The 26807-nt window shown below is 38.9% G+C and overlaps 2 protein-coding genes across 2 annotated transcripts in view; one reads left to right on the top strand and one right to left on the bottom strand.

Moving 5' to 3' along the window:
- The first annotated feature begins 290 nt into the window (after positions 1-290).
- Positions 291-12806, top strand: alg13 (ALG13 UDP-N-acetylglucosaminyltransferase subunit). Its single transcript, XM_058414676.1, has 24 exons — positions 291-498; positions 643-726; positions 831-881; positions 1507-1553; positions 1820-1892; positions 3470-3551; positions 3817-3982; positions 4496-4565; positions 4656-4764; positions 6672-6736; positions 7206-7306; positions 7413-7528; positions 7792-8032; positions 8303-8413; positions 9780-9927; positions 10026-10167; positions 10257-10292; positions 10397-10449; positions 10591-10662; positions 10829-11012; positions 11473-11568; positions 11670-11710; positions 11864-12053; positions 12443-12806. Exons 1-24 carry the CDS (start codon positions 379-381, stop codon positions 12733-12735), a joined length of 2691 nt encoding a protein of 896 aa, XP_058270659.1. The 5' UTR covers positions 291-378; the 3' UTR covers positions 12736-12806.
- Positions 12807-13671: 865 nt separating this feature from the next.
- Positions 13672-26807, bottom strand: part of LOC131368654 (short transient receptor potential channel 5-like) — a 37028-nt gene continuing 23892 nt past the window's right edge. Inside the window, exons 8-11 of the mRNA XM_058414675.1 lie at positions 26418-26627; positions 20282-20323; positions 16232-16321; positions 13672-15761 (exon numbers count right to left, since the gene is read on the bottom strand). Coding sequence (XP_058270658.1) covers positions 14952-15761; positions 16232-16321; positions 20282-20323; positions 26418-26627 — 1152 coding nt within the window. The 3' untranslated portion in view covers positions 13672-14951. The remainder of the gene's footprint in view (positions 15762-16231; positions 16322-20281; positions 20324-26417; positions 26628-26807) is intronic.

Below are 26807 nucleotides of genomic sequence, written 5' to 3'. Positions count from 1 at the left end.
TGTGTACGATAAAGAACAGCTGATAGCTGATGCACACTTACCCGCTAGTGAAAGTGCACTAAACTGGCCTTTACTTTGGAAAGGTTTTCGGTGGAACAAACAGGGACTGAATTTGTTCTGTTTTACATCATTGTTGTATCCACACACAAAAAACCCCTGAAGTTTCTCTGCTAGTTAAATTAAAATAGCGCAAACCGGCACGCTGCAGCAGGCGATTAACTGACTGCGGCCTGCGGAGACTACACCTATAATTAGTTCTCATTGTCTGCACCTGTTTTCCCAAAGAACCCGAAAAAACACTTGCGACCTCCTGTCTACGTGAAAAGTTATGAAGCTTTGCATGCTTCGCTTTCTCTCTAGAATACGATTTTCTTTGCGATGCAGAAAGCGTTGAAGAAGTATTTCGTGAACATGGACGAGTACCTTGCCAGTCTCGGTTTGTACCGAAAAATGATGGCTCGGGACGCGTCCTGTTTATTCCGAGCTGTTTCTGAGCAGGTACTGTGTTCTCATCCTTTAGCATAAATTTGGGAAAATAAGGGCTTCAATTTTTACCGTCTTAAACAAGCTGACGATAACTAGTAGTTGCAATGTTCTTTGTGGCCTGTATATCATGCTACTGACTTTTGTTTATGTTGATAGCTTTATTTCTCTCAGAATTACTATCAGAAAGTAAGAAAAGACTGCGTCAACTTCATGAGGGCGAATAAATGCACCTTCGAGCCTGTGAGTGAATTGAGAGCTCTTTGTCAATTTTTTTGCGAGGCCTGTTATAAACAAATGAATTTGTTTTTATAAAGTTGTGAGATTTTTTTGTTTGTTTATTGCAGTTTGTTGAAGGGTCTTTTGAGAAGTATTTGGAGCGTTTGGACGACCCGAAGGTTAGTGCTTTTGAATTAATGAGTGCTGCAGGTGATTTACAAATAATCCTGCTCCATCTTCATACTATAGACATAACCACTACACGTTTGTACAGCCATAAGTTCATTCTTCCTAATGTCTTTTAATGCTAGGGGCATGTTCTGATCTGATCATAAGTCTATCCAACTATGCTACTACTTATTTATTTATTTTTTAAATTGCTCAAAATTGTTGGGATGTTTCATGAGGTCCTAAAATGTGAGCAGTTGCAGAGCATTTTGATAAAGCGGTACAGATTGTTTGAACACTGTATTCACTCATTTCATTTGAAAGAAGACTTCTAGATTATCACATGCAGTCCTGAAGGTCCAGACTAGAGTATGGAGACAATCCAGATATGATGGGTTCAAGTGGAATGTAAATAATTGATTCTGTAAAACGTTGATGCAGGATTCTCACAGGATAAACCTCTCACCTGTAACTTCATAATAGTAGCCATCCACATTACCAGCTTTTATGTTATACGAGCCAGGTTCCAGTAAGGTCAGAACTGAGTATTTGACGTTTAACAACCTTTTGAGCATTCATATTTTGTAGTTGCTGGAATTCTGTAAAATGTGATGTGCTGTTGAAATTTACTTTTAGGAGACTGTGGGGCAAGTGGAGATTAAGGCTTTGTCTCTGCTTTACAGGTGGGGTATTTTTTTTTATGGTTGATTTGTTTCTTTTTTATGTTGTTAATTCTGACATTTTACAAAGTGAGTGGCCAATTTTTGGTCCCTATGTAGACTAAAACCAATATTGCAATAATTTTTTTTAACTGAAATTTCCCATGTAAATATAATTGCACCCTTTTACTGTGATCAGGGCTTAGATGAAACTAGAATGCCCATGTTAAATCATGTGGCTGATGTAATTTTGGGCTTAGATTGTGATGTAAATATGGTGTTTGGTGCAGGCGGCACTTCATTATTTACAGGTATCCTGGGAAGTCACCAACTGAGATTGGAGAGGAGGATAATTTGTCTAAGGTGAGATGTGACTAGTCAGGTAGTGCTTGGGGCGTAAAACTGGTTTGCTTCATTGGCATAAACTTTTTTGGGTTATAGCTGCTTTTACCAAAAAGTGTTGTAAAGCATTTTTTGTTGTAAAGATTTTGAAAGTACCTGCAGTTTAAAAATAAATATTGGAAAAAAATATTGGAAATGATGGTACTGAACATATAAAGTATTCTCATATACACTACTCACAAAAAGTTAAGGATATTCGGCTTTCGGGTAGAATTTCAAGATGCACCTAAAATGCACTATAACCTTTACAGGTGAACTTAATTTGACCTTCTCTACACTTTTGAATGCACATGTCCAACTGTTCAGTGTTTCAGTACTTTTTGCATAACTTGCTCTTCTCTAACAAGGTGCTTAACGGCAAAATTCACAACTGGTGTTTGATCCATGAATTGATCAATAAATTTTCTGGTTCAATTAGAATTGGTATTTAAACACTCCTCTTCATCATGCTGTTCACATTTTGACATCAAATTAGTCCTGTGTTGTTCATGCAGGGGCACAATGACTGGATTAATGATGTTGTTCAGGTAGTACTGGCTTGTCACTGTACCATTCACAAGATGTAGGGCAGTTCTGTATTGAGTAGACACACCTGCCCAGACTGTAACACCACCACAATAGTGGCTGATGCATAGCGCTCTCCTTGACGTCTCCAACATCGTTGGCGGCCATCATTTCTGCTCAACGTGAATCGACTTTCATCAGAGAACAGTACTGAGGCCCACTGGTCCCTCGTCCAGCAAAAAGTGCCTGGAGTTGAGTGGCATTCATCATCCGGTTCCGCAGGGCACTGTTCACAATGAAGTGGTCATCAACATGGGATGTGGCCAAAGGACGTCCACTTCTATGCTTTTCTGTGACTCTTCGCAACCTGCTCATGACTCCCTGTGAGACACTAAGCTCAGTGGCCACTTCCCTCTGAGAACATCCTGTTTGAAGCCTCGCAATGGCGAGGTACTGTTGATCAATTGTTAGGTGTCGTCTTGGTCTCATGATGTCAAAATGTGAACAGCATGATGAAGAGGACTGTTTAAATACCAATTCTAATTGAACCAGAAAATTTATTGGTCGATTCATGGATCAAACACCAGTTGTGAATTTTGCCGTTAAGCACCTTGTTAGAGAACAGCAAGGTTATGCAAAAAGTACTGAAACACTGAACAGTTTGACATGTGCATTCAAAAGTGTAGAGAAGGTCAAATTAACTTCACCTGTAAAGGTTATAGTGCATTTTAGGTGCATCCTGAAATTTCACCCGAAAGCCGAATATCCTTAACTTTGTGAGGTGTGTGAATGTGTTTTTTATATATATCTATATATTTGACAAAAACCCAGTGAATACCAGTTGAACCTTCAGTGTACCTACAACACCTGTGTAATTGCTCATTGTACTTGCAACACAAAAAATTTACTCAGATAGTATTGTTACAGCTTGAAACCACTGCCATTCCATCCAGAGTGCAGTCACTTTTGGCCTTGGCAGTATTGTTATACTGATTTTTGTATGATGAAGATGAACAGTACTTTGTGCCTTTCAGATTTTGCTCTGTTGCTCAAATAATGGCCATTATGACATTGTGTACCCAAGGACCTACCCAGTGAATGCAGCAATATGCCAATGTGAGTTTTGTTAAAGATTTCAAATTGAATAGTCTACAACCAGTGCTAATCTATTAGACAGATTAATTAAAGTTCTTTTTAAATTGTATATGCATTATAAATTAACCCACAATAGGAAAATAAGTATTCTTAAGTTACCCTAAGGAATAGTTTTTGTCTAACTGCACAGTGTACCTCTCTAGGCATGGGTACTTTTCATGAAAGAAATAGTTTGGCATAAGGAAGAAAGTGGTTGGCTCTTTAATTTTATTCCCTTTGTTTGAAGCCCTGCTATATGAGTTGCTGTACAGATGTGTTCTGGGCATCGAAGAGGAAGATCTCCATGTGGCACTGGATGGTTTCAGAGGCGGAGGAGGGAGGCGCTACAGGAACAGCCTTTCTGTCTGCAGTGAGGATGCTGGTTTTGATTCCCTTGAGGACAGTGCTCCCAGGTCATTCTATATATGGTTTGGTTCACATGGGGTGGGGGTGGCAATATATATGTACAAGAACAGTAATGGAAATGGAGGGTGGGTTTGCAGACCATGCGTATGCCAAGACTCATTCACTTATTCACAGTATGTTCATCTTTGAACATTCTTTCAACATTCTTGGTACTGTTTGACTTAACTCTTATACCACTTGTAATAGTGAAGTCAAATGTACTCAATTATAATCATATCAAATATCAAAAAGAGAAGATGGTGTTTCCATTGGCCTTCTTGCCAAGCCCTCTTTGTTACATGCCTCAAATAAGAATACAGCTAACAAGTTATTACACAAGTGTCTTCACCAGTAACAGTTTAAAAGAAGGATCATGTGCTTGCAATTTTGCCAATTCAACTAGTTTTCCACAAAATATTTATTTATTTTTAAAGCAAAATTGAGCAATTTTGGCTGCAAAAGTCACAAACTCTATGAAATGTTGGATGGATTTTAATATAAGCATATAATACTTTTTATAGAGAGGAATGGGAGCTAAGTGGTCACAACAGGTCTGAGGAAAAAGCTAAAGTTGGAACTGAAGACCAAAAGGTAATTTTTAATACAAAGTGTTCTTTTCTCAAATAAAACCATGTTCATTGGTGTGATTTGAGAGATAACATTTGGGGACCTTTGCTTTAGGTTACAGATGGCCCAGTAAAGCTTGCTCTTCCCTACAAGGTACTGAAGGCCTTAGAGCCAGAGTTGTACCGCAATGTGGAGTTTGATGTGTGGCACGACAGCCGCAAAGGTGAGTGTTTAATCCACACATTAAAGGTGATTGTGTGTCTTTATTCCTGATTTGTTCTAAAGGCATGTATAAAGTTCTGTGTCTCTCTCGGTCTCTCTCTCTGCCTCTCATATGGTATATGATATATGTATATAGGTTTTGGGTAGGTGTCTGGGGGGGAAAAAATGCTGTAAAGAATGCTTTCAAAAATAGAAGCGTTAGTAGCTTATCAATTAACACAGTGGAAAGTAAAATCAACAGAAGCGAAATCCAAATCAATATTTGGTGTGATCACTTTCCAAAACAGCATCAATTCTTCTAGGTAAACTTACACAGTTTTTGAAGGAACTCAGCAAGTAGGTTGTTCCAGACACCTTGAACTATACACAGATGATCGGTGTATGCAGGCTGGGTTGAGTTGCTTAGCCTTGTTTGCACATTGGAGGTATGGCACTTTGGCCACAATTCTTCAGAAACCACTCCTGGCCAGACTTTCTCTGGTCAGTAAATGGGTGTACCTGGGTCCCACTGGTTTCGGCCAGTTCTTTGTCGATGGGAAGAAAGCATGATGTCTTGTGAGGTTCCTTAGCAGACCACTGCATCTATTGTCCTCAACATTGCCTGTTTATTTTTGCTTCTTCAAAATAGCTTGAGCAGCACATCTTGGTCTCCTTTAAAAATCTTTGCCTGGGAGAGACCTTGTTGATGCAGTAACACTACCTTATGTATTGTTGCTATGCAAAGAACACAAACATAATGGCAGGCACAAATCAAGTGAACTGAGGTACAACTCTAAATAACTAGCAGGTGGTCATCCTAATTAAACACGTTCAATCACTATACAGGTGTACTCCCACAAAGAGAGAAAAAGATACAACCTCACCTTAATAGCAGAGCTTGGCTTTTCCTCACTCTGTTTTAAGCCTCCTACACAGCTGTTTCTGTTCCACTTAATGGCTGTGTTTCAACCTACATATTTAAGTGATGATCATTAGCACCTGCTTGGTATAAATGGTTAATCCAACACCTGACTCTGTTCCTACAAAATTCCTGAAGTGTACAAAGTCTGCAAGATGCTGGTTTGAAGTTAAAGGGTAGTCACTCCAAATATTGATTTGATTTGGATATATCTTTTGTTCACTCACTTTGCATTTTGATAAAAGGAAGCAAGTATAATATATATTTTTGAAAGTATTCTTTCTTTTGCACAGCACTGTATATTTACACGCACACACGTGTGATCAGCCATAACATAATTTCAGCAATTTTTGCTACAAAAGCTCTTCTGTGGAATCAGACAAGACAGACTACTTGACTACCTTCATTTGACTAGACTTAGGTGCCCACTTTTGGTATGTACTAAACACTGCATACCAGGAACACCATACAAGACCTGCAGTGTTTGATATACTTTGACCTCTTTGTCTTGCCACACAATTTGGCCTTCATCACAGTCTTTCAGATTCTTACACTTGTGTGTGATTTTATTACCTAGCACACAGATACATGAAACTGTGGCTCAGCATGTTACTGATTTTGGTCATCCATGCAAGATAATTTATTCAGTTTCTATAACAGTTTCTACAGTTGATCAGAATGTGTTCTCCTTTAATATTTAGTTAACTGGTGACAGGATTTAGTAGTGCATACTGTTAGTTCCTTGTGCTACCATGAAATGTATAATATGAGATGGACATCTCAAATAAAGGTTGCTTTGCAAAACTCAATAGGCCATTTATCTTTCCCTGTGTGATGGCTAGGACTAGCAGCCTGTTGACTATATGATAAGAAACTGAAAGCCCAGTCTCTCTCACTGTCTCTCTATGTGTGACACTTTGTATTGTCATTGTTAATGTCACTGTGTGGAAGTGTGATTGATAAAATGTTGCTTTTACAATTAAATGTATGATGGTAATTTGGTGTTGCAGAACTCCAGAAGACTGATTATATGGTGTTTGCTGGTAGACAATATTTCTTAGGGGACAAGTGTCAGGTATGACTGGGACAATGTTAGAATTTCAGTTTTTGCTGATTTTTTTTTCCATTGTGTTTTATAGGTATACAGTATATGGCCTAAGGTTTGTGGACACTAGACTGTCACACCCATATGTGGACACTCCCTAAACTGTCCTGTCACAAAGTTGGAAGCACACAATTATATAGGATCTATTTGTATGCTGTTGCAGCAATACAAACAGAGCCCTGACCTAAAACGCCACTGAACACAAGTGGAGTGCCAGCTGTGTCTGACCTTCTTGCCCAACATCCTCTGTCCTAGAACTCACTAAAGCTACTGTGGCTCATCAGGAAAATCCCCCAAAATCGTACAAGAAGAATAGAGATTATTAAACCAGCAAAGGAGAGTAGAATAGGACCTGGAATGGGATATGGGTGTGATGGTCAGGTCTCCACAAACTTTTGGCCATGTAATTTACTTTTAATATGTTTGTTTTGTTGGTCAGGTACGTTTGGATCCAAAAGGGAAGTACTACAATGCTTTCATCCAGGAAGTAGGGACTCATTCCAGTGCTGTCACCGTGTTTATTGAAGAGCTGGGTGAAAAGTGAGTTCTGCATAAAACATTGACGTTTTGTGGGTCCATGAGAGCAGTTCTTGGTGTTAAGCAAAACATTTTGATGAAGTGTACATCAGTGTCATCTTTGTCTTAGGCACTTGGTGTCCTTGACTAATCTGAAACCAGTGAATCCTGTCCCAGCATGGAACATTACACCAAGCAGAAAGAGCAATTCCTATAGCCATGCTGAACAGTACCCAGGAGAACTAGGTGATTCCCCCCCCCCTCTTTCATGCCACCTGCAACTCAGTTAAAGTGGAATTTTCCTAGTACAAAACTTGATTTCATTAGTAATATGAGTGTATTATATAATAGATTTTTACTACCTTTACAATTAGCAGGTTTAGTACTGTATTATGAGTATAAAGGATGAGATTATAAAGGTTGACATTATTGGGAGAATCAAGTCTCCTGTTCTGTTACAAATTCTAATACTACTGATGTGTGTTATTATGAATGTCTGTCTGGCCCAGACCCAGAGCTGTGTGTGAGACGCAGATTTCTCAAGAAGTCTCGGGGTAAAGAAATGTTGATGACCATGTCATATGGCCGCCCTCAGGCTGGCCTTCCCCCACGTTTACAGCCTTGTCCAGGGAACTTGGCACCTGTACGCAGTCCTGGAGTACACGGCCCTGCTCCACCCCAAGCAAGTGTGGCCTATGATCACTATCGGCCACACTCACCAAGACCACCACGTGGATATAGTCCATCCAGGTTAAGCACTCTGATTTAATACTCCTCTAGTTGTTGAAGTGTTTAGTGTGGAAAATTAACCGGTTAGGGCAGGTATTGTTTCTTGTCTTTCTAAAATTCTCTGCAAGTAGTTTAGATGATTTAAAAAAAAAAAAAAGTCACACCAGTTTAAGGTTCTTTCAGTTTTTCATTTTTAGAAAACAGAAAATGCTGTAGTTCCTGTCTTCTCTATTCTAATGGCTTTTGTTTTGTTTCCTGCCCTCTCTATGATTTTTCTCTTCTGCTCAGAAGCTCGGCACGTTTCCTGAATAGGCACCATTTTATTGGCCCTGAGGTGGCCTACTATGCAAGCCCTAGCAAACGCTGTTACCAGAGTTTTGACAATTATTCATTCAAGTCACGGTAAGGGGAAATATTTTGATAACTAAAATTGAAGTACAATGCTACAAATTATCACTCAAAACTATGCAAAAAGCAGCCATTTTCTCCTGAATAAATATGACCGTTAAGCCAATTGACATGAGCCTCCTCTTCTGTCTGCTTGCTTCTTTTATTTCCCCACTGTCTAACTTCTGCCAAGTCTATCTTCTTTGTTCCACTTCTTTTTGCTTTTTCCACATGCTCCCTACATTCATCTAATTTCTTCACATTCAGTATTCTGTGAAAAATCTATATTGTCATGCCACATTTTCACCTGTGCCTCATCTTTCTGGCCCCTGATTTGTACATCCGATTCACTGACCACACTTGAAAGATTTTCCCTGTGAATTCCCCATACACTTAAACAAGGATTAAAACACACCAATGTACACATCGCTTCTGTATTTCTTTTCTCTGTCTGCAGTGTTACTCATTCACCCAAAGCATGTCTGGTGAGCTCTGTGATTGTCATAAAGTTCTATGAAAATTATGCATTTGCCTAAGGAAAGTCTCTCTCCTCAATTTGTTGTGGATTCTGTCACTCAGTACAAGACCCCATCCCAAGATTCACAGGCTAGTGGCTTGCTATGGGCAAGAGAATTCATAAAATCATTCAATGGTCCTTGGTCTTGGTGGGTCCACTGGTCTGTGATGTCAAAAAAAAAAAAAAAAACCGGTGGAAATTCACCATATGGCAGAGTCCCGACATACTCCTTTATATGGAAAATGATTGTGAAGTGATTTTTTTTTTTCATCTGGTATAACCATATTTCGCTGCTTAAAAAGGCAAGTTAACAAATAGTAAAAGAAAGCACTCAACCTGCACTGTTCTTTATCCATCCTTATCCATGAGAACAATAGCTACTCTATCTTTCGCCACATTTCTACACACCCATGACTGCACACGGCCACTTCTGGAAGACCCTTCCCCTCATCATGCATATTTTACTGCTTAAAATTTGCACTGATTCAGCTCCCTCCTGCTCTAAGGAGTACATGGGGATCATTTAAAAAAAAAAAATACACTATATGGTGAAAAGTTTGTGGACACCTGACCACAACACATGCTTTTTGAACATCCCATAGATTAAGATCTAACCTATTATAAATAATTATTAATAAGTGAAGTGATTTAAAACAGCTCCTTGTTCTTTTGAGGTAGGTAGGTGCATGTGTGTAGGATGGGGGCACTGCAGGACTAGGGTTGGGAATATTTGAACTAAATTAGATATAGGATACTTGCCTAATAGTCATTATAAATATTGAAAATACATTGAAACTATCATTATGGTAAAATCTTCTTACTATTTTTAGTTAGTGATATCCTATGACTGTGTGTTATATTCAGCAGAAGCAGGCGTCAGATGCAATCTGTAAATAAGGAGTGTCAGTTCAGCTTTGTGCCGGAATCAGCAGAGGAAGCCCAAGACTTGGAGGAGAGCATCACATTCTATGAGATGGAGGAGGCAGATGAGAATTCTTTCACTCCCATTGCTGTTGGTGTCACTCCAGCCTGAACTGTTTACAGAATAACTTGCATTACTTACCTATTTTTCTGAATCTATTCGAATAATCTCTTTTAAAATTGTTGCAGGGACAAGCTGTGGCCAATACCATGGTTCCTGGTGCTGCTACGTACTGGGTGCCAAGAGGCCCAAGCCCTGTTCCACCAGGCAAACAGCCCATAACTTCATCTGAGGAGGATCCTGATGACAGAAGCACCACCGGAGGCCATGGTGGCCTGCTTTTATGTTTCACACATTTTGTATATCTAGATAATTACACTTTAAATATGGAAACATTTACACATTATCGTCTTTTACAGGAGAATACTCAGAGGAGTATATCTTTTCTGCTACTGGTTGGTGTATCTACAAAATTTCTAGGATTTTTTTTGTTAGGTTTGATATGCCATGTTCATTTGAATTTCAGTATAAAGTATTGTGCCTTCCTCTTGGCTTACAGATGCAGGATTTCAGCGTCCAACTGTTTACACTGCTGAGTCTAGTGCTAATCTGGTATTGCATGATCTTTAGCTTGCTAATTTGCATATATATATATATATATATATATATATATAATAAAATTTATTTTTATACTCATATTTAAAAAATAAAAATCTAAGTATTTGAAGTTTTCAAAACTTTGTGTACATACAGACCATTCAAGAGGGTGGATCACGTGCTGGATCACCACAAGAGGGCGTTGCTACCTATAGTTACTCACAACAGGTGTGTTTGGTTAACACAAATACTACATCTTAATACTGACTGCATCGGACCATTGAAAAGCTGTTCACTTTTGGTGTATTTGTCTGCCATTTGCTTACCCTTTACTTTTTCACTGTCTTGGTGTTTGTGTTTTGGTGTGATGTCCATTTGTCAATTGGTGATTTAGGTAGTGGTAAAATCGGCAGTCATTTCTTCCTCTCAGCCCATCAACTCTGCCCCAGCTGCTATTTTTACCTCCAACTCCTCTCCTCCTTCCTCAACTGTGAGCTCTCCGAGCTCTCCAAATCACATGCAGGCTTCAAACATCACCCCAGGACAGCCACCACCTTTACACACACTGGGCAGGCCAGGTTTGTCCACCGCATAGCATTTTATAATGGCTTATGATGATGATGAATCAGAATAGTTACTTATAGTACTATAAAGTCATACTTATGTATTATTTCCTTTTTACTTGAAGCTGGGTTTCTTAACCAACATTTGCACAATCAACTGACACACATGCTTCAATTTTGAATGCTTGACTACTTAATCAGTTCAGAAATCTCCCTCCCTGATGCTAGGACAACTCGGACAGTTTAATCTCTGTTACTTGTGTTACTTTAGGTGAAACACTAAATATGGTGGCTGTGCATTGGATTTTGAGTTTTCTTACTGACTGTACCGTTATGTCTGTGATTAATTTATGAAAGTCTCTACTGCTTAAAACAAGCTTTGTGTTTTGCATTTAATTCTGTGTATAGCTTGGTTCAATAAAATAAAGCTAACGTTAAATATGAAACCCCTTACCTGCTCTTCCGTTTCCTTCAGCATGTCCCTGGTTTGTGAATGAAATGGGAGAACCTGTCACTGTGGCCCCGCCTCCACCTTACTCTTATGACCCCAATGGCAATGACCTACCTAGAGGTCAGAGCAGTCCAGCTACCTTCATAATCATAAAACCATGAATAGGTTTTTGTTTTAAGCAATATCTGTATATCAATGTGAAATTGTTTAATTTTAAACAGATTGCAAGGTGCTCCAGTACTTTTTCAACTTGGGTGTGCAGGTAGGTAGTAATATGTGAATGTGTGCCACTGTTTTTGCTACTTTAATATATTTTGTTAATATGAGGTTTGTAGAATGACCAGCTATCCATAATATATCAGCAGATTGTTGGTAAAATGCTAACATGCGGCTGAATATTTGTGTGCCACCACAGGCTTATCAGCAGACCTACTGGCACTCCATGGTGCACATTCATCAGGTGTATCCACAGCCTTGTGGGGAGCCTCAGTTTCAGCCTTACCCAGGTCCAGGAGCCTCTGCAAGCCCTGACCACACAGTGCCTCAGCCATATCCAGATTCTGCCCGTTCGTGCCCACCCCCTCAGGGTGAGACACCCAGCAATGGTCAGCACCTAATTTCCAACATCACCTCCAAAAACCTCCATACTCTCAGCTGGCAGATAAGCTTAGACCTCAACACCACACTCTGCCCTGTTTTTCCTCTTATGCCACTCATCTCTTCATATCTTTTCTCCCCTGCCTCACCTTACCCTTACTCTTATGCTGCACAGGTGTAGGTAATGTAAAAAATGTCTAATAGGGCATAATTCAACATGTTTCAATTAGATTAGCCTGCCTGTAGAAAGACAATTAAGGGTTGAATGGTCTTTTTAATCCAAATAATTTAAAGAATCTCTCTTAATAATACCACCTTGCTAACAGTCATTTGATGTATATAAACCTGTAATTTTTATACTAGTTTGTTTATGTAAAAGTTTCACCTCTGTTTTCAGGTGCCACCATGACTGTGGAGTCCCCCACTGTGGTAGCATCAGGCACTGCATTTTTCCCACTGGTTCAGGAGCAGTGCCAGCCATCTCTGCATCCATCCTATGAGCCATATATGCCTGTGCTGTCCACCACCTACCACTACCTTACACCCTGGACTCCTGGGCCCATCCAAAATCCACGCTTCCACCACAACCCATATTGTCCCTCATCCCACACTCATGTCAACTACATCACCACCTCTAACCCCACTGCACACTTCGTAGCCCCTGCACAGTTTGTGTCCCCTGGTATGTAACTTCTCACTAGTCCTGTTCTCACTGTTTCACCTAAAGTTTCACTTTCTTTTTTTTTTTCTCTCTCTCTTTCTCTCTAATTAATAATTTTAAGCTGTGTTCACCTATTTTGGCACTTGTTTGGGTTTTGTAATGTTGAATATTTGTTTGTTTCTCGTATTAAAGAGTTAAGTTTCCCAGTATGTTGCATACCATTTGATTTTGTGTGTTTTGCCGGTTTTATAATAACCGCGACACAAGGATCTCTGGTCAAATGAATATTTTTTTTTTTTTTTTTTTGAAAAATGTTTGTTTGAAAGGAATAAAGACTAGAATGTAATTCAGCCCTACTGAATGCAGCCTGAGGAAATGTAAAATCCAGACTTCCAAAGCAGTGTTGTGTTGTGTTGATTGACTGCCCCAGGCACTTTCTACTCAACAATCATAAATGGGTTTTAAGTAAACTGTTGTAAATGATGGAGAATGGGTAGTAAGGCATATACATTCACTGCTTTTATATACATACATCTTCTCTAACACTTATACCTGTGCTTTTGTGCAGTTATACTAATCAGCCAATCATTTGGCATCCGTACAGTGCATAAATCATCAGAGCAGAGGCTTCACTGTTCATCAAACATCTGAATGACATGACTTCATGCACTGTGCTGATGCCACATGATTGGCTGGTTAGATAACAGCATAAATTGTGTAGGCGTTCCTATTAAAGCTGGCAGTGAGTGCATCTTGTAGGTTTAACTTTACAACATTCATTAGCAATTTGTTCTCATGGAGAATCACTGTTTTCTCTTCATATTTTAGATTCTGTTAAATGATTAAAAGTACAAAATAAAACAAAAAACAGCATTTCTTTGTGTTTTGAATGATTATATTTCCATGATCTGAAGCAGAATGTGGGAAACCATGATAATTGCAAATTTTTCATAATTTGTAACAGTTCTAAGAATTTTCCTAACAATGTTGTCCATGCAAATTATACTTGGAATAAAAGTATTATACTTTATTAAAATTACAGTTTGGTTAGCTTTGATTTTGTGACCTATTTTCTATACAATCTTTCATTCACATATTGGGAAATTATAGAAATTTAAAGCAAAGCAAGTTTCTGTAAATCAAGGTTAATGAATCCCTTGCTGTGAGACAAAATAAGCATAACAAAACCTGTCATCAATGCAAAATGTAGAAAAATAATTTCATAAAAAACTGAGAGCTTCACAAAAGAAGTTAAGTCAATATACTGACTTCACCTATTGGCATAAATTAGATCAAATTATTACTAAAATTACTGAGCAGGGTAGTGGCTATTGACAATTTGATCCCAATGTTTAGATTGAAATAAAAATAATACTGAACATTTGAATATATTTTACTTAGTATGCATATCTCAATATGCATTCATTAATTTTTCTTATTAGGGTATTTGTTTCTTCTTACACTATTGTAACGTACTTTCGAGCCATTCACTGGACACATGCTCACTTCTTGTATAAACAAGAAGTACATGCACAAGTAATTATTCAGATGCTTATTTCCAAATGCGGCATTTTGCATGAAATGTCAGTGAGGTTCCATGTCTCTCTACAGTCAAAAATTTGGCTTCTGCCCCTGGGGCTTTGTGTTTAATCTGCCCTTATTTTACTGCATAGTGACAAGTGGATAATCTTTGACTATAAGGGAAGATCATGGTGCTATACTTCTAAAGGCTCAAAGTTAAAATTTGTATAAGGGCATGTTGGTATTGTGGGCAATGTTGCTAATGCCTGATATGATGCCAGATCTCAGCCATGTAACCGCTTTCATTTCCATATGCTAAGCTTGTTGAAGTTTTTGTGAAGATCAGAAATGCATTTTTTTTTCCGCAAACACCTTAGAATCCAGGGAAGCATTATTAAATAAATAGCATGAGTAATGTGTTGATAGGTATATGTAGCTGTTAAAAGTATATGTGCAAATGACATTTGGTGTGTACTTGTAACAAAAAAGAAAGCATTGCATTAGGAGTTATTGACTCAAATGCACTCCCATATTGCTGAAACTGAATCATTAACATTCTCAATACAGTATTTAAAGACTACTTATTTGCTAATTATAGGTTGATGTAATAAAAGCAAATCGAATATATGTACAAGTGCTGTCCATTGCCTATATTGATATAAATACAGACATGTCAGGCCTGCCTTGCTCATTGCAGCATATTGTTTGTGCAGCCAATGAGAATTTAGAGCTGTGTAGTGATTGACTCCTCCTGTTCCCAATAGGAGGAGTCAAGGCTTTCACAGGGCCCTGGTAAGCCCTGACACAGATCCTCACTTGAGGAGAGCAAGAGTGAACTGGAGGCAGTCAGGCTGGAAGCACAGTGTAGGCTAGGGGGCCTTAGCAGGAGGTTGTCTGTGTCATTTGCCTGCTGGGACACTGACTGTGATTGATTCTTGTCTCTTGCACCAGATTCTCCTCCGAGTGTGTGCAGGTGCATGCTGCTTCTTGACAGCCAGTTCTCCGGCTGTGCATGGGGGTCCTGCCAGGATGCTGGCAGTTGCAAAACTCCATCTGAAATGCTGTAGGTTTGTTGCTGTTGGGGACCCTTCAGTCGTGATTCTGCAACATGTCCATTCACACGACGAAACAGTGATCCCAAACGCCGCAACGAGTCTTTCTTTGAGCGTGAGAAGTGCCGCAAGCGACCGCTTGTCCTCACGAATGAAGGGGACCACCTGTTTTTCTTGAAGCCATTGCTTTTTGGTCCATCGTCCACATCCCCCAAACCTGCCATAGAGCGGAAAAGGGCTGAAACGGTAAATTGGCCCTCACGCTTCCTCTTGTCTGCTTGGGCAAATGAGACGGAACTTGAGTGTGCTTGTCCCCCAGGCCTTGCTCCTCTGTTCCGCTTCTCTGTATCTTGCTCATCATCTTGTTCAGCCTCAGGTTGTGTGGCCTCACTGCTTGAGGAGTAGGTACGGCGAGGCGGTTTGCGGTTGCCCAGCAGGTCCAGGACCTCATAGCGGAAACTTGAGATATCCTGCTTGAGTTCCTTAATTGACACAAGAGAGATTGCAAATTAAATTAAAGGGAGAGCAAACCACATGACTCATTTACACAGCACTCAATTCCAGGAAATATTTGACTAATGTAATCAAAAGAATTCAGTTTATAGGCCTGTGAAACCAGTTTGTGAACCAAGGCTCCTTCACACTACATATGGGTAAGCAAACCTCCCCAAGCTTGAGGCTGACATTTACCAATGGCTTTCATTTCTACACTTCCCTCTAAAGCACTACACAATAACATAAGAAATGAAGAGATGTGCATGACTTGTATAGAATACAATTGGAACATGTTCATTTTTCTTAAACCTAAAACTTTTACCTACTAAATGTGTAAAGGACAGATAAAGTCAATCAGATGTAAATGTGTCTGTTATGTTTAAAGTGTAGTACAATATTTACTTGAAGATATGATATGGTCTACATTATAATTGTACGAAGTAAACAACTGACGCACCTTGAAGTTTTCCTCAGTCAGACCTTCATCTGTTTTGGTTCTCCGGATCATGGCTGCCACATATCTTTTCACTAGATTTTTGATCACTTCCTAAAATAAACATCCACAAAACAAAAAGAAACATTAGTCATGCACAAGTTGTCAGAAAAGTCAGGAAAAATGTTTTAGCAAAATCTGCAAAAGCATGGTACAGTGGCTGAGAAAATGCACAGTACATAAGGCTGAACATATAGAACATTCATTCACCAGTCACTTTAATAGGAACACCTGTACACTTGCTCATTTATGCAATTTCAATCAACCAATCATGTAGCAGAAGCACAATGCTTAAAACCATACAGATACAAGTCAGGAGCTTCACTGAATGATCACATCAAACACCAGAATAAGGAGTAGTGTGATCTCTGGTACGAACTTCCATGCCATGGTTGAAGTCATAGACAGGTTTGTGTATTTCAGATAGTATAGGTCTTGGTGTTCCAAACACAACAGTGTCTATAGTTCACAAAGTATGTTGTGAAAAACAAAAAACATTCTGTGAGCAGAGGGTCTACAGGTTGAAAGACCTCACTGATGAGAGATTAAGACTGGTTTGAGTGGACAGAATAAAACTTTGAATAAAACCTCTCAGAAATGCTCTTAAGAATAGGCTTAAGCCTTTAAAATCCTCTATGAAAAGTAGTACTTGTGTAAGAGTATGAGCTTGTTATAAAGGACCTAAAGCAATGTTGTCTAAGTACTCTTAATTGACTGAGTAAGGACTATAATAATGTCAGCTCAAAATGTCTGATGTCTGCACTCAAATCAATCAGCAGATAGTGTAATGGTCATAGAAGCATGATACCATTTATTCATGATATAAATAAGACATGGAAACAGTTACGTTAATATTTTTATTTTATTTTTAAAACTTTTTCAAATGGTGTTCAAATACATGCATTTATTTTAGAAAATGTTACCCAATTTGAATAACTAGATTCAACAAATGAAAAATGAGATACCATTTAAGTAACTGTATGTAAATTATTCTAATCTGGACTCACAGCTGTATATTAAAGGATAGTCCAAAGTTGGTCATTTAAAAAACGCATATCAAAAGAAACCGAATTATAAAGTGGGAGAAGTTATTGAATTTCTTACTAGATCAGTAACAAAAAGAATATCTTGATAATCAAGCCTGTACCGTTTTATCAGCTTCCTGTTATATAATTTCAACATATTCATTCTTTGTTGGAAAGTGCCTGGCCAGGTTTAGGATACCTCTCCAGCAGTCTTAGGTAATTTAGGAGTCTTAACACATAATTCCTGAGTCTAGGAATAAGAATAAAACTACATCATTCTTAGAAAATTTTTAAAATGTTTTTCTCCTTCCTCTTTTTCCTCTGTTTCCTTTTCTAATCTTCAAATGTCTAGTTTAGGTGTTAGAGTTCTGTTCTTGACTGACAGGAGTGAAAGCCATTGTGGTCTTCAGCTGTTGTAGCCCATCCAGCTCAAGCCTGAACCCTAGAGACTATTACTTATGTGAGAAAATTCAAGATAAGCAGTTTTTGAAATACTAAACGAGCCTATCATAATCAAAATGAATTAAAAATCATCTCACAGATATCATACTTTTTCTTAATTCTGCGTTTTGATTGTGAGCATTACCCAAAACCTTTGACCTATATCTTTATGATTTTTTGCATTGTGCTACTGCCACATGATTGAATGATTAGATAACTGTGTGAATGTGCAGTTGTTCCTAATTGGATTTAATAAAGAATGCTGAAAAAAATGTAGTAACAGGCCATAGTTAGAGATAACTAGTCTCTGCAATGCTCCCAATGCAGAGTTACCCTCTTTGTCAACATGTAGGACATGAATGAAGTGACATGACAAAGAAGCTTAATTCTAGCAATATCAAAGGTGTTTGCTTGATGTTGTCTCTACCTCCACTGCACAAGAGAAAAAAGTTCTAAAAAGAGCTATACAACAGATTGCACATTGCACCAATGGCTCTGTTAAGTCCATTACTACCCAATGCAGTAATATAACTTACATTTACAGCATTTGGCACCCTTATCCAGAGCATTTATACAACTGAGCAATTGAGGGTTAAGGGCCTTGCTCAGCAGTGGCAGCTTGGTAGCTTCTAATCAGTAGTCTAACAACTTAACCACTAAGCTACCACATCCCTGTTTATCTATACAGCAAAAAATACAGTATATTGCCAAAGGTTTTGGGACATCTGTTTTTACATGCACATAAACTTTAATGACATACCATTGTTAATCCGTAGGGTTTAATATAGAGTTTGCCCACCCCTTACAGCTATAACAGCGCATTTGTGAGGTCAGGCACTGATGCTGGAGGAGAAGCCCTGGTTTGCAGTCTCCACTCTAATTCATCCCAAAGATGTTCTATGGGGTTGAGGTCAGGACTCTGTGCAGTCCAGTCAAGTTTGCTCATCCATGTCTTTATGGACCTTGCTTTGTTCACTGGTGCACAGTCATGTTGGAACAGAAAGGGGCCATCTCCAAACTGTTCCCACAAAGTTGGGAGCATGAAATTGTCCAAAATGTCTTAGTATGCTGAAGCATTAAGAGTTCCTTTCACTGGAACTAAGAGGCCAATCCCCCTGAAAAACAACCCCACACCATAATTCCCCCTCCACCGAACTTGGCACAATGCAGTCAGACAAGTACCGTTCTCCTGGCAACCGTCAAACCCAGACTTGTCCATCAAAATGACAGGCAGAGAAGCATGATTCATCACTCCAGAGAACATGTTTCCACTGCTCTACAGTCCAGTAGCGCTGTGCTTTACACCTCTGCATTTGACACTTTGCATTGCACTTGGTGATGTAAGGCTTGAATGCAGCTGCTTGGCTGCAACCCATTGGCTGCAACCCATGAAAACACATTCCATGAAGCTGTCGCTCAGTGAAGCTTCTCACTGTTCTTGAGCTAATCTAAAGGCCACAGGAAGTTTGGAGGTCTAAAGCTATTGACTCTACAGAAAGTTGTCAACTTCTGTGCACTGTGATTTCAGATGGCCTACCACTTTGTGGCTGAGTTGCTGTTGTTCCTAATTGCTTCCACCATTGAATATTTAGTAGTGAGGAAATTTCACTTATTGCAATGGACTTATTGCACAGGTGGCAACCTATCAGGGTACCATGCTTGAATTCACTGAGCTGAGAGCGACCTATTCTTTCAAAAATGTTTGTAGAAGCAGTCTGCATGCCTAGGTGCTTGATTTTATCTGTGGCCGTGGAAGTGATTGGAACACCTGAATTCAGTGATTTGGAGGGGTGTCCCAAAACTATTGGCTATATAGTGTAACCCACTCCATACTAAATGGCACTACCAGTTTTCACCAATTGTCTATATTTGATCATCTTTTTTTCAGTATAAATGCACAAAATGATATAAAGGGCAATAAAATTGAAATAAACACCTTGTCTTAGCTGCTTGTATAATTTTGCAGTGTTATTGGTATGGTTGTGCTATGCTTGAGAGTAACTTACGTTTCATGATTTTGTTGAGTAATGTTTCATTTTGTATGTAATCTTACCGCACTGGAATCACTTTGAATTAGAAGTTTTTTGCAGGTTGAACTGGTCCTATAAACTATAGCTTACCATAACCATACCTGATATTGTCCTTGGTTTATTATACAACAGTCTTCACTAGTGATCATGGATCACAGGAGTCAAAAAAGAATGGCAAGAGACAATGCAAACAAAGAGACTGGCTACAGTTTTATCATGCTGATTTGTTTCAGAGCTTCATGTGGAAGGAGAGTTCCAAGATGTTAAAACATGATGTAACAAAACATGTAAAGAATCCAGTTTACATTGCGTCAGTGAAATGCACATTTCCTTGATCACTGTGCAGCCATCCTCTATGCAGCAATGCAACGATTTCTGCATGCTACAAACATTACTTCACAATCCAATATTCATCATCCATTAGTGAAGCCTTCCTTAAGTTTTTCCCCTGGATTGTATTTTTAACATACCTTTGTCATGCACATTTGAATATATTCTAAAGAGAACAGTTAAATTACCTGATACTGCTGGTTCTGAATAAGGCTGTCAGCATGTCGTTCCTAAAAAAAAAAAAAAGAACATTAATACATTATTAATACAACCCAACAGTGTCCATCAACAGTTGGACTTGACAGCTCATTTCATTTCAAACAGTTGCATTGTTTTGATGTTTGCTGTGATAAGGCTGGTAATAGTATTGATGCATGCAAGTTTACATTCATCAGTTTATGCATTCTCTTAAGTTACCATGCATGTTCAGTGCATGTAGAGCCTTGCATTAAGAGCCTTGTACTTCTAACAGTGGATCTCTGGAGACCTCACAGCATGAAAAGCGGGAAAAGGCCTGAGATTTCAACCGACAACATTTTACCCACTGACACAGAACCTTAACCACTAAGCAATCACTGTAACACAAACATCATTAAGTGCAAGTGTAGGGGGAAAAATCTTTTTTTTTCCTGTTCATTTTTAAAAGCACCTCTCACCTTCTTCTTCTTCCATATATAAATTTCAGCTGCCTTACATAACTCATTATTTGATTCCAAAAACTGTACAGTGTGTGTGGGAGTCTGTGGGTGAGTGAGTTTACAGGGGAGGGGCATAAAATATATTCCAAAAAAAAGGAAAACTGGGCAGAGAATTCAGCTCCTGATGGAAGACGTCATATTAGAGGCACTGGCACGGTGGAAAAACGGTTGCCTAGAAACTGCCTCTGGCCTACAGTGACTCAAGGCTGGACATACAAGCCAGAATCTATTTGACTTTTTTTTTTTTAATTATTTGTTCATCTAGTTTAATGGGCCAAAACAAAAAAAAATCTAATGTGAGAAGGTTCCCTGTATTGAAGGAAAAGTGCTATACTTTAACTGCAGAGTAGTGTATAACATTTAAGTGGAAGTCAATTGACCCTTTCATGCTTCTGCAGATTGCATAAGTACGGTGTGTGGAAACAATTTTCCTTTTTGCTTGTCAGATAGGCAGAAAGTAGTGTATGCAATGGCCATTTCTTTTAGGAAGAGAAGAATGGCTGGCATTCTTATGAGCACAGGACTACATCTGGCTGCTGTCTTTAATGTATTATGCAAAACAATATAGGTCCATTACCTTCCTATGGCTATGGCATCCTACATGCCTTTTAAAACCACGAAATGTCTGTATTGCACAGGTTATGAAACATTGTTCTGTAATATGTACAGCTAAAAAGTCTGCTTCAAAATGTAGAAGGCCTATGTATGTTTACTTTTTGATAGTCTTAATATATGGCTGTAACGTTTTAATTATTTATTCTGACACAAACATTCTTATTGTATTTGTGGGGTGCCCACCCCAATATTAATTAATTAATTCATTAAAATTGCATATTACCTATGCAAATATAATGCATAGGTGCATAATATTTGCATATGATGCATCATATATGCAAAAATGAATGAACACCAGTGACAGAATGTGAGAATATCATTACTTATTTGCATAAGTACCTTTGCAAATAGGTACTGATATTCTCACACATTGTCACTGGCTGCTGTTCATTCATTTTGTTCATACCTATGCTACATCAATCTCGTTGATGTTTTTGTGCTGACAATTTTCAGCTGGTTAAATCTGATGGGTGATTTAGGTCACTGGGTGACTTGTACTTATTAAGCACAGTATTCAGAGATTTTTCTCCTGAAATATTATGTCTGTGAAAGCAAAAAGATCACATTTATATTATGTGGAACCAGTGGTATATATATTATATATATTATATACAGTATCTCATAAAAGTGAGAACACCCCTCACATTTTTGTAAATATTTTTTTCTTTTCATGTGACAACACTGAAGAAATGACACTCTGCTACAATGTAAAGTAGTGAGTGTACAGCCTGTATAACAGTGTAAATTGCTGCAACACACAGCCATTAATGTCTAAACTGTTGGCAACAAAAGTGAGTACACCCCTAAGTGGAAATGTCTAAATTGGGCCCAATTAGCCATTTTCCCTCCCCGGTGTCATGTGAATTGTTAGTGTTACAAGGTCTCAGGTGTGAATGGGGAGCAGGTGTGTTAAAGTTGGTGTTATCGCTCTCACACCCTCTCATACTGGTCACTGGAAGTTCAACATGGCACCTCATGGCAAAGAACTCTTTGAGGATCTGAAAAAAAGAATTGTTGCTCTACATAAAGATGGCCTAGGCTATAAGAAGATTGCCAAGACCCTGAAACTGAGCTGCAGCACGGTGGGCAAGACCATTCAGCGGTTTTACAGGACAGGTTCCACTCAGAACAGGCCTTGCCATGGTCCACCAAAGAAGTTGAGTGCACGTGCTCCAGAGGTTGTCTTTGGGAATTAGACGTATAAGTTATGCCAGCATTGCTGCAGAGGTTGAAGGGGTGGGGGGGTCCATTGCATGCTGCATCAAACTGGTCTGCATGGCTGTCGTCCCAGAAGGAAGCCTCTACTAAAGATGATGCACAAGAAAGCCTGCATACAGTTTGCTGAAGATAAGCAGACTAAGGACATGGCTAGAACCATGTCCTGTGGTCCGATGAGACCAAGATAAACTTATTTGGTTCAGATGGTGTCAAGTGTGTGTGGTGGCAACCAGGTGAGGAGTACAAAGACAAGTGTGTCTTGCCTACAGTCAAGCATGGTGGTGGGAGTGTCATGGTCTGGGCCTGCATGAGTGCTGCCGGCAATGGGGAGCTACAGTTCATTGAGGGAACCATGAATGCCAACAAGTACTGTGACATACTGAAGCAGAGCATGATCCCCTCCCTTCAGAGACTGGGCCGCAGGGCAGTATTCCAACATGATAACGAGCCCAAACACACCTCCAAGACGACCACTGCTTGCTAAAGAAGTTGAGGGTAAATGTGATGGACTGGCCAAGCATGTCTCCAGACCTAAACCCTAAGGTGGGGGAGCGCAAGGTCTCTAACATCCACCAACTCTGTGATGTCATCATGGAGGTGTGGAAGAGGACTCCAGGGGCATCTTGTGAAGTTCTGGTGAACTCCATGCCCAAGAGGGTTAAGGCAGTGCTGGAAAATAATGGTGGCCACACAAATTATTGACACTTTGGGCCCAATTTGGACATTTCCACTTAGGGGTGTACTCACTTTTGTTGCCAACGGTTTAGACATTAATGGCTGTGTGTTGAGTTATTTTGAGGGGACAGCAAATGTTATACAGGCTGTACACTCACTACTTTACATTGTAGCAGAGTGTAATTTCTTCAGTGTTGTCACATGAAAAGATATAATAAAATATTTCTAAAAATGTGAGGGGTGTACTTACTTTTGTGAGATATTGTGTATTAAAATGCAAGTCAGTGATTCAGATCACTGCTGTTTAGGCTGCTGATGGCCCACCACTGTGTGGAACTGTGTAAATTATAATTTTACGTATGACATACACACACATTCATTACTGCTCTGAGGATTTGATGGCTCCTGTTCAAGCCAAATAGGGTACAGCCAGGCACACCCAAGAAGGTCACTAGACCTCCACTACCTGCAAGGTGAGCTTGTCACTAGAGCATGCAATTGTCTAACTGTTTTAAATGATGTGACTGATAGCAAGAAGGCTGTTGTCAGAGATACTTGTATCAAGTCACATATACACATAGACCAAAAAGGAGGCTCCACTACAAAGAAAGTCTTATCACAGGCTCCTAGAGAGAAGCCATTCATGGTACTTGTAAACTTGTCACAGTATTTCTGAAGTAATCAAGGCAGCTCTGTCTGCCATGTGACTGGCAATTTTCTAGTGTTTACTTTAACAAAAAAAATAGGTGACTGGTCCCAGGAATTCTGCCTAAAGTCAGTGACTTTTTTAAGTAATCAGTTGACCTTGCAAAATGAACCATGAAGTGGACCCTGCTGGGTGTTCTTTGTTGTACCAAGTAACCACTGGTCACTGGAAAGTGACCTTGAGTATTAAAAAATGGTATGAAGCGATAACACAAGGAGCTCCACAATGTATTGCACTGCTGATAGGTACAAGATTAATTTTAAAACTGGTTCCAAATCCTTTACAGTCACTGACTACCAGAATTTTGGAATCCATAGACATCACCAGATGCTGGGTTTTCTCCCTGGTGCTGCTCTGCCAGGCCTTTACTGAAGCTGACTTCAGTTCTTCTTAATGGGGTGTTTTTCTTCAGTTTTGCCTTCAGCAAATGAACTGCAATTAGATTTAGGTCAAGTGATTGACTTGGCCATTGCAGAACTTTCTACATCTTTGCCTTTAAAAAATCTTGGTTTGCTTTCACAGTATGCTTCGGGTCATTATCCATCTGCATTGTGAAGCATCGCCAATGAGTGTTGATGTATTTGGCTAAATTTGAGCAGTTAACATTAACCCTATGTACTGTATGGTTCGGATCACGAACAGTTCCTTTCTTTCTCCATACTATTCATTTTCCTTCCTTATTTTTTTTTATTGTGCTGTCATGAACATGATGTGTTTAAAAATAAAGAGGCCTATAGTTCACATGATGTAGCTCTTAGGTTTTTCTTTATATGTGAGAATTAAGCAGTCTGACCATGGACTGAATTTGCTAGGCTGCCCACTCCTAGGAAGATTGGCAACTGTTTCAAAGGCTCTCAATTTGTAAACAGTCCTTCTCACTATAGAATTCCAGTGTTCAAAGATTTTTTTCATGATGTAAACAATCACCTGAGTGTTTCAGAAATCCAAACTGCTAAAAGTATTTTATAGAGGTAGTCACACATCTTCATGACTAAATAATTTTGTGCATTTCAGTAATAAATTAGTAATACTAGGCTGCTAATTCTTTTAAAGATTGTGGAAGTAGGATAATAGTAGTACTTATTTTTTCCCATCTCTTCCTGAATATTGTTTTACTTTTTGGGAACAAGTGACTACATATTAAAATCTGTTGTGTTTTTTTTTGTTTTCCCCACTTGATGTTATTTATTGAGGTTTGCCAAGACCACACAACTGTTATTTAGGCCCGAACATAGAATTGAAAAGGGTGTACTTTATTTTGAAATGTCTTTAGATGTGTTAAACAACCTAGAAAGTGGTATCACTTGTTGAACCCATCTATTTTGAAGTGATCAAAATATTGGAACATGTTACTGACAGATGTTTCTGGTCACCCAGACATGCCATATTAGAATGATTGTTTAAACAATTTGTACCATTTTTGAGCACTTGTTGTTAAAAAAGGATAGTATAACTTGAAGAACAGAGAACTATCTTTGGGAAAGTAGCCTTGGACTGGCCAAGTCAATCAATCAATAACATGATGCAGTTACTGCAAACAATAAATATGCAGCCAAATATTAAGTGTAGTTTAATCTACTTTTAGAGTCTATTCCGGATGGTCAACCACCAAAGGTACCATGTTCTAAGTCTTTCATCATATCCAGAGGTAAGTATTGTTAAATAAAAGCTGATTTTCTGATTTATTGGCTTATATTTATTTATTTATTTTTTTCAAATCCATGTCCTCAAAATATAGAATAAAGATTTTGCCCACATAAGATCATAAGGGAAATGGAAATGAAAACATTTCATTTAAATTCAAATAAAGCATGGAAAATGCTGCCATGCATACAATATATTTCCATGTTTGTTGAAATAATAAGACAAAGTAGGATAGAATAGGAGCACTCTCAAAGCCAGTGTGATGACATTGGGGGAAAAATTTCAGACAAGCTTTGCAGAAATGCTTGCATTTTTTTATACATACTTTGGTGAAAACAGTGCTCACATTTTTATACTTTGTTTCGATGCATGGGTATCTGTTTTGGGGTATTTTAATATCATTCTTGTTTGAACCTTGCTGCCATGTTATATGATGCTTCTTTTTAGCAGGAACACTCCTTTTAAAACTGCAGTTCTTTATTATTGTCTGAGTGCTTATGTGTGTTTATGTATAGAAGCTATTTATATATAAATATGCTATTTGGTGTGTTGCATAATAAAGCTATTAGTTCTTTAGACCTTTCTTTTCCTGCCTAGCCAGTTTTATACATTACCTACATACAGTTCATCTTACTAACCCTGTGGTACCCCTCAAGACCAGAGCCCGATCTTCGAAGTGACATCAACAGCACATTAATACTGTCTTGGCTTTTTCCCTGCACACATCACCATCATCCATCAATAAAGACATAATCTCTGAATGCATACCGTGAACTCTTTGAGGTTGTCATGTTTGTGCTGTTCATCAGGGGTAGGTTGTCCTTGACCACAGAAATGGCTATGCAGCCATACACACAGGTACCACAACGACTTGGGACTGGGGATTATATTGAATGGAGGTGGAAGCGTCCCTCCTTCATCAAAGTAGCTCATCCACAGCTTGGTTCGGGCAAATTTCCACTCAATGTCAGCGTGATCCTGAATGAGAAAATGGAACCATTGTTAAGAGTACAGTAATGGTGAGGATCGCTTAGGTACATTAAGCTGTCTAGGCTTCAGTTAGATTATCAATGTTTCGAATGAAGTTGCTACATCAGATGTTTGTAAGAGTGTTTTAGTCTGGAATCTGACTAAATTCAACACTGTTCCATTTACCAA

This window comes from Hemibagrus wyckioides, linkage group LG18 (assembly GCF_019097595.1).
Source record: "Hemibagrus wyckioides isolate EC202008001 linkage group LG18, SWU_Hwy_1.0, whole genome shotgun sequence".
In the NCBI taxonomy this organism is placed as follows: Eukaryota; Metazoa; Chordata; class Actinopteri; order Siluriformes; family Bagridae; genus Hemibagrus; species Hemibagrus wyckioides.
Note: the sequence above shows the minus strand (reverse complement) of the source record. Positions and strands in the feature narration are given on the sequence as shown.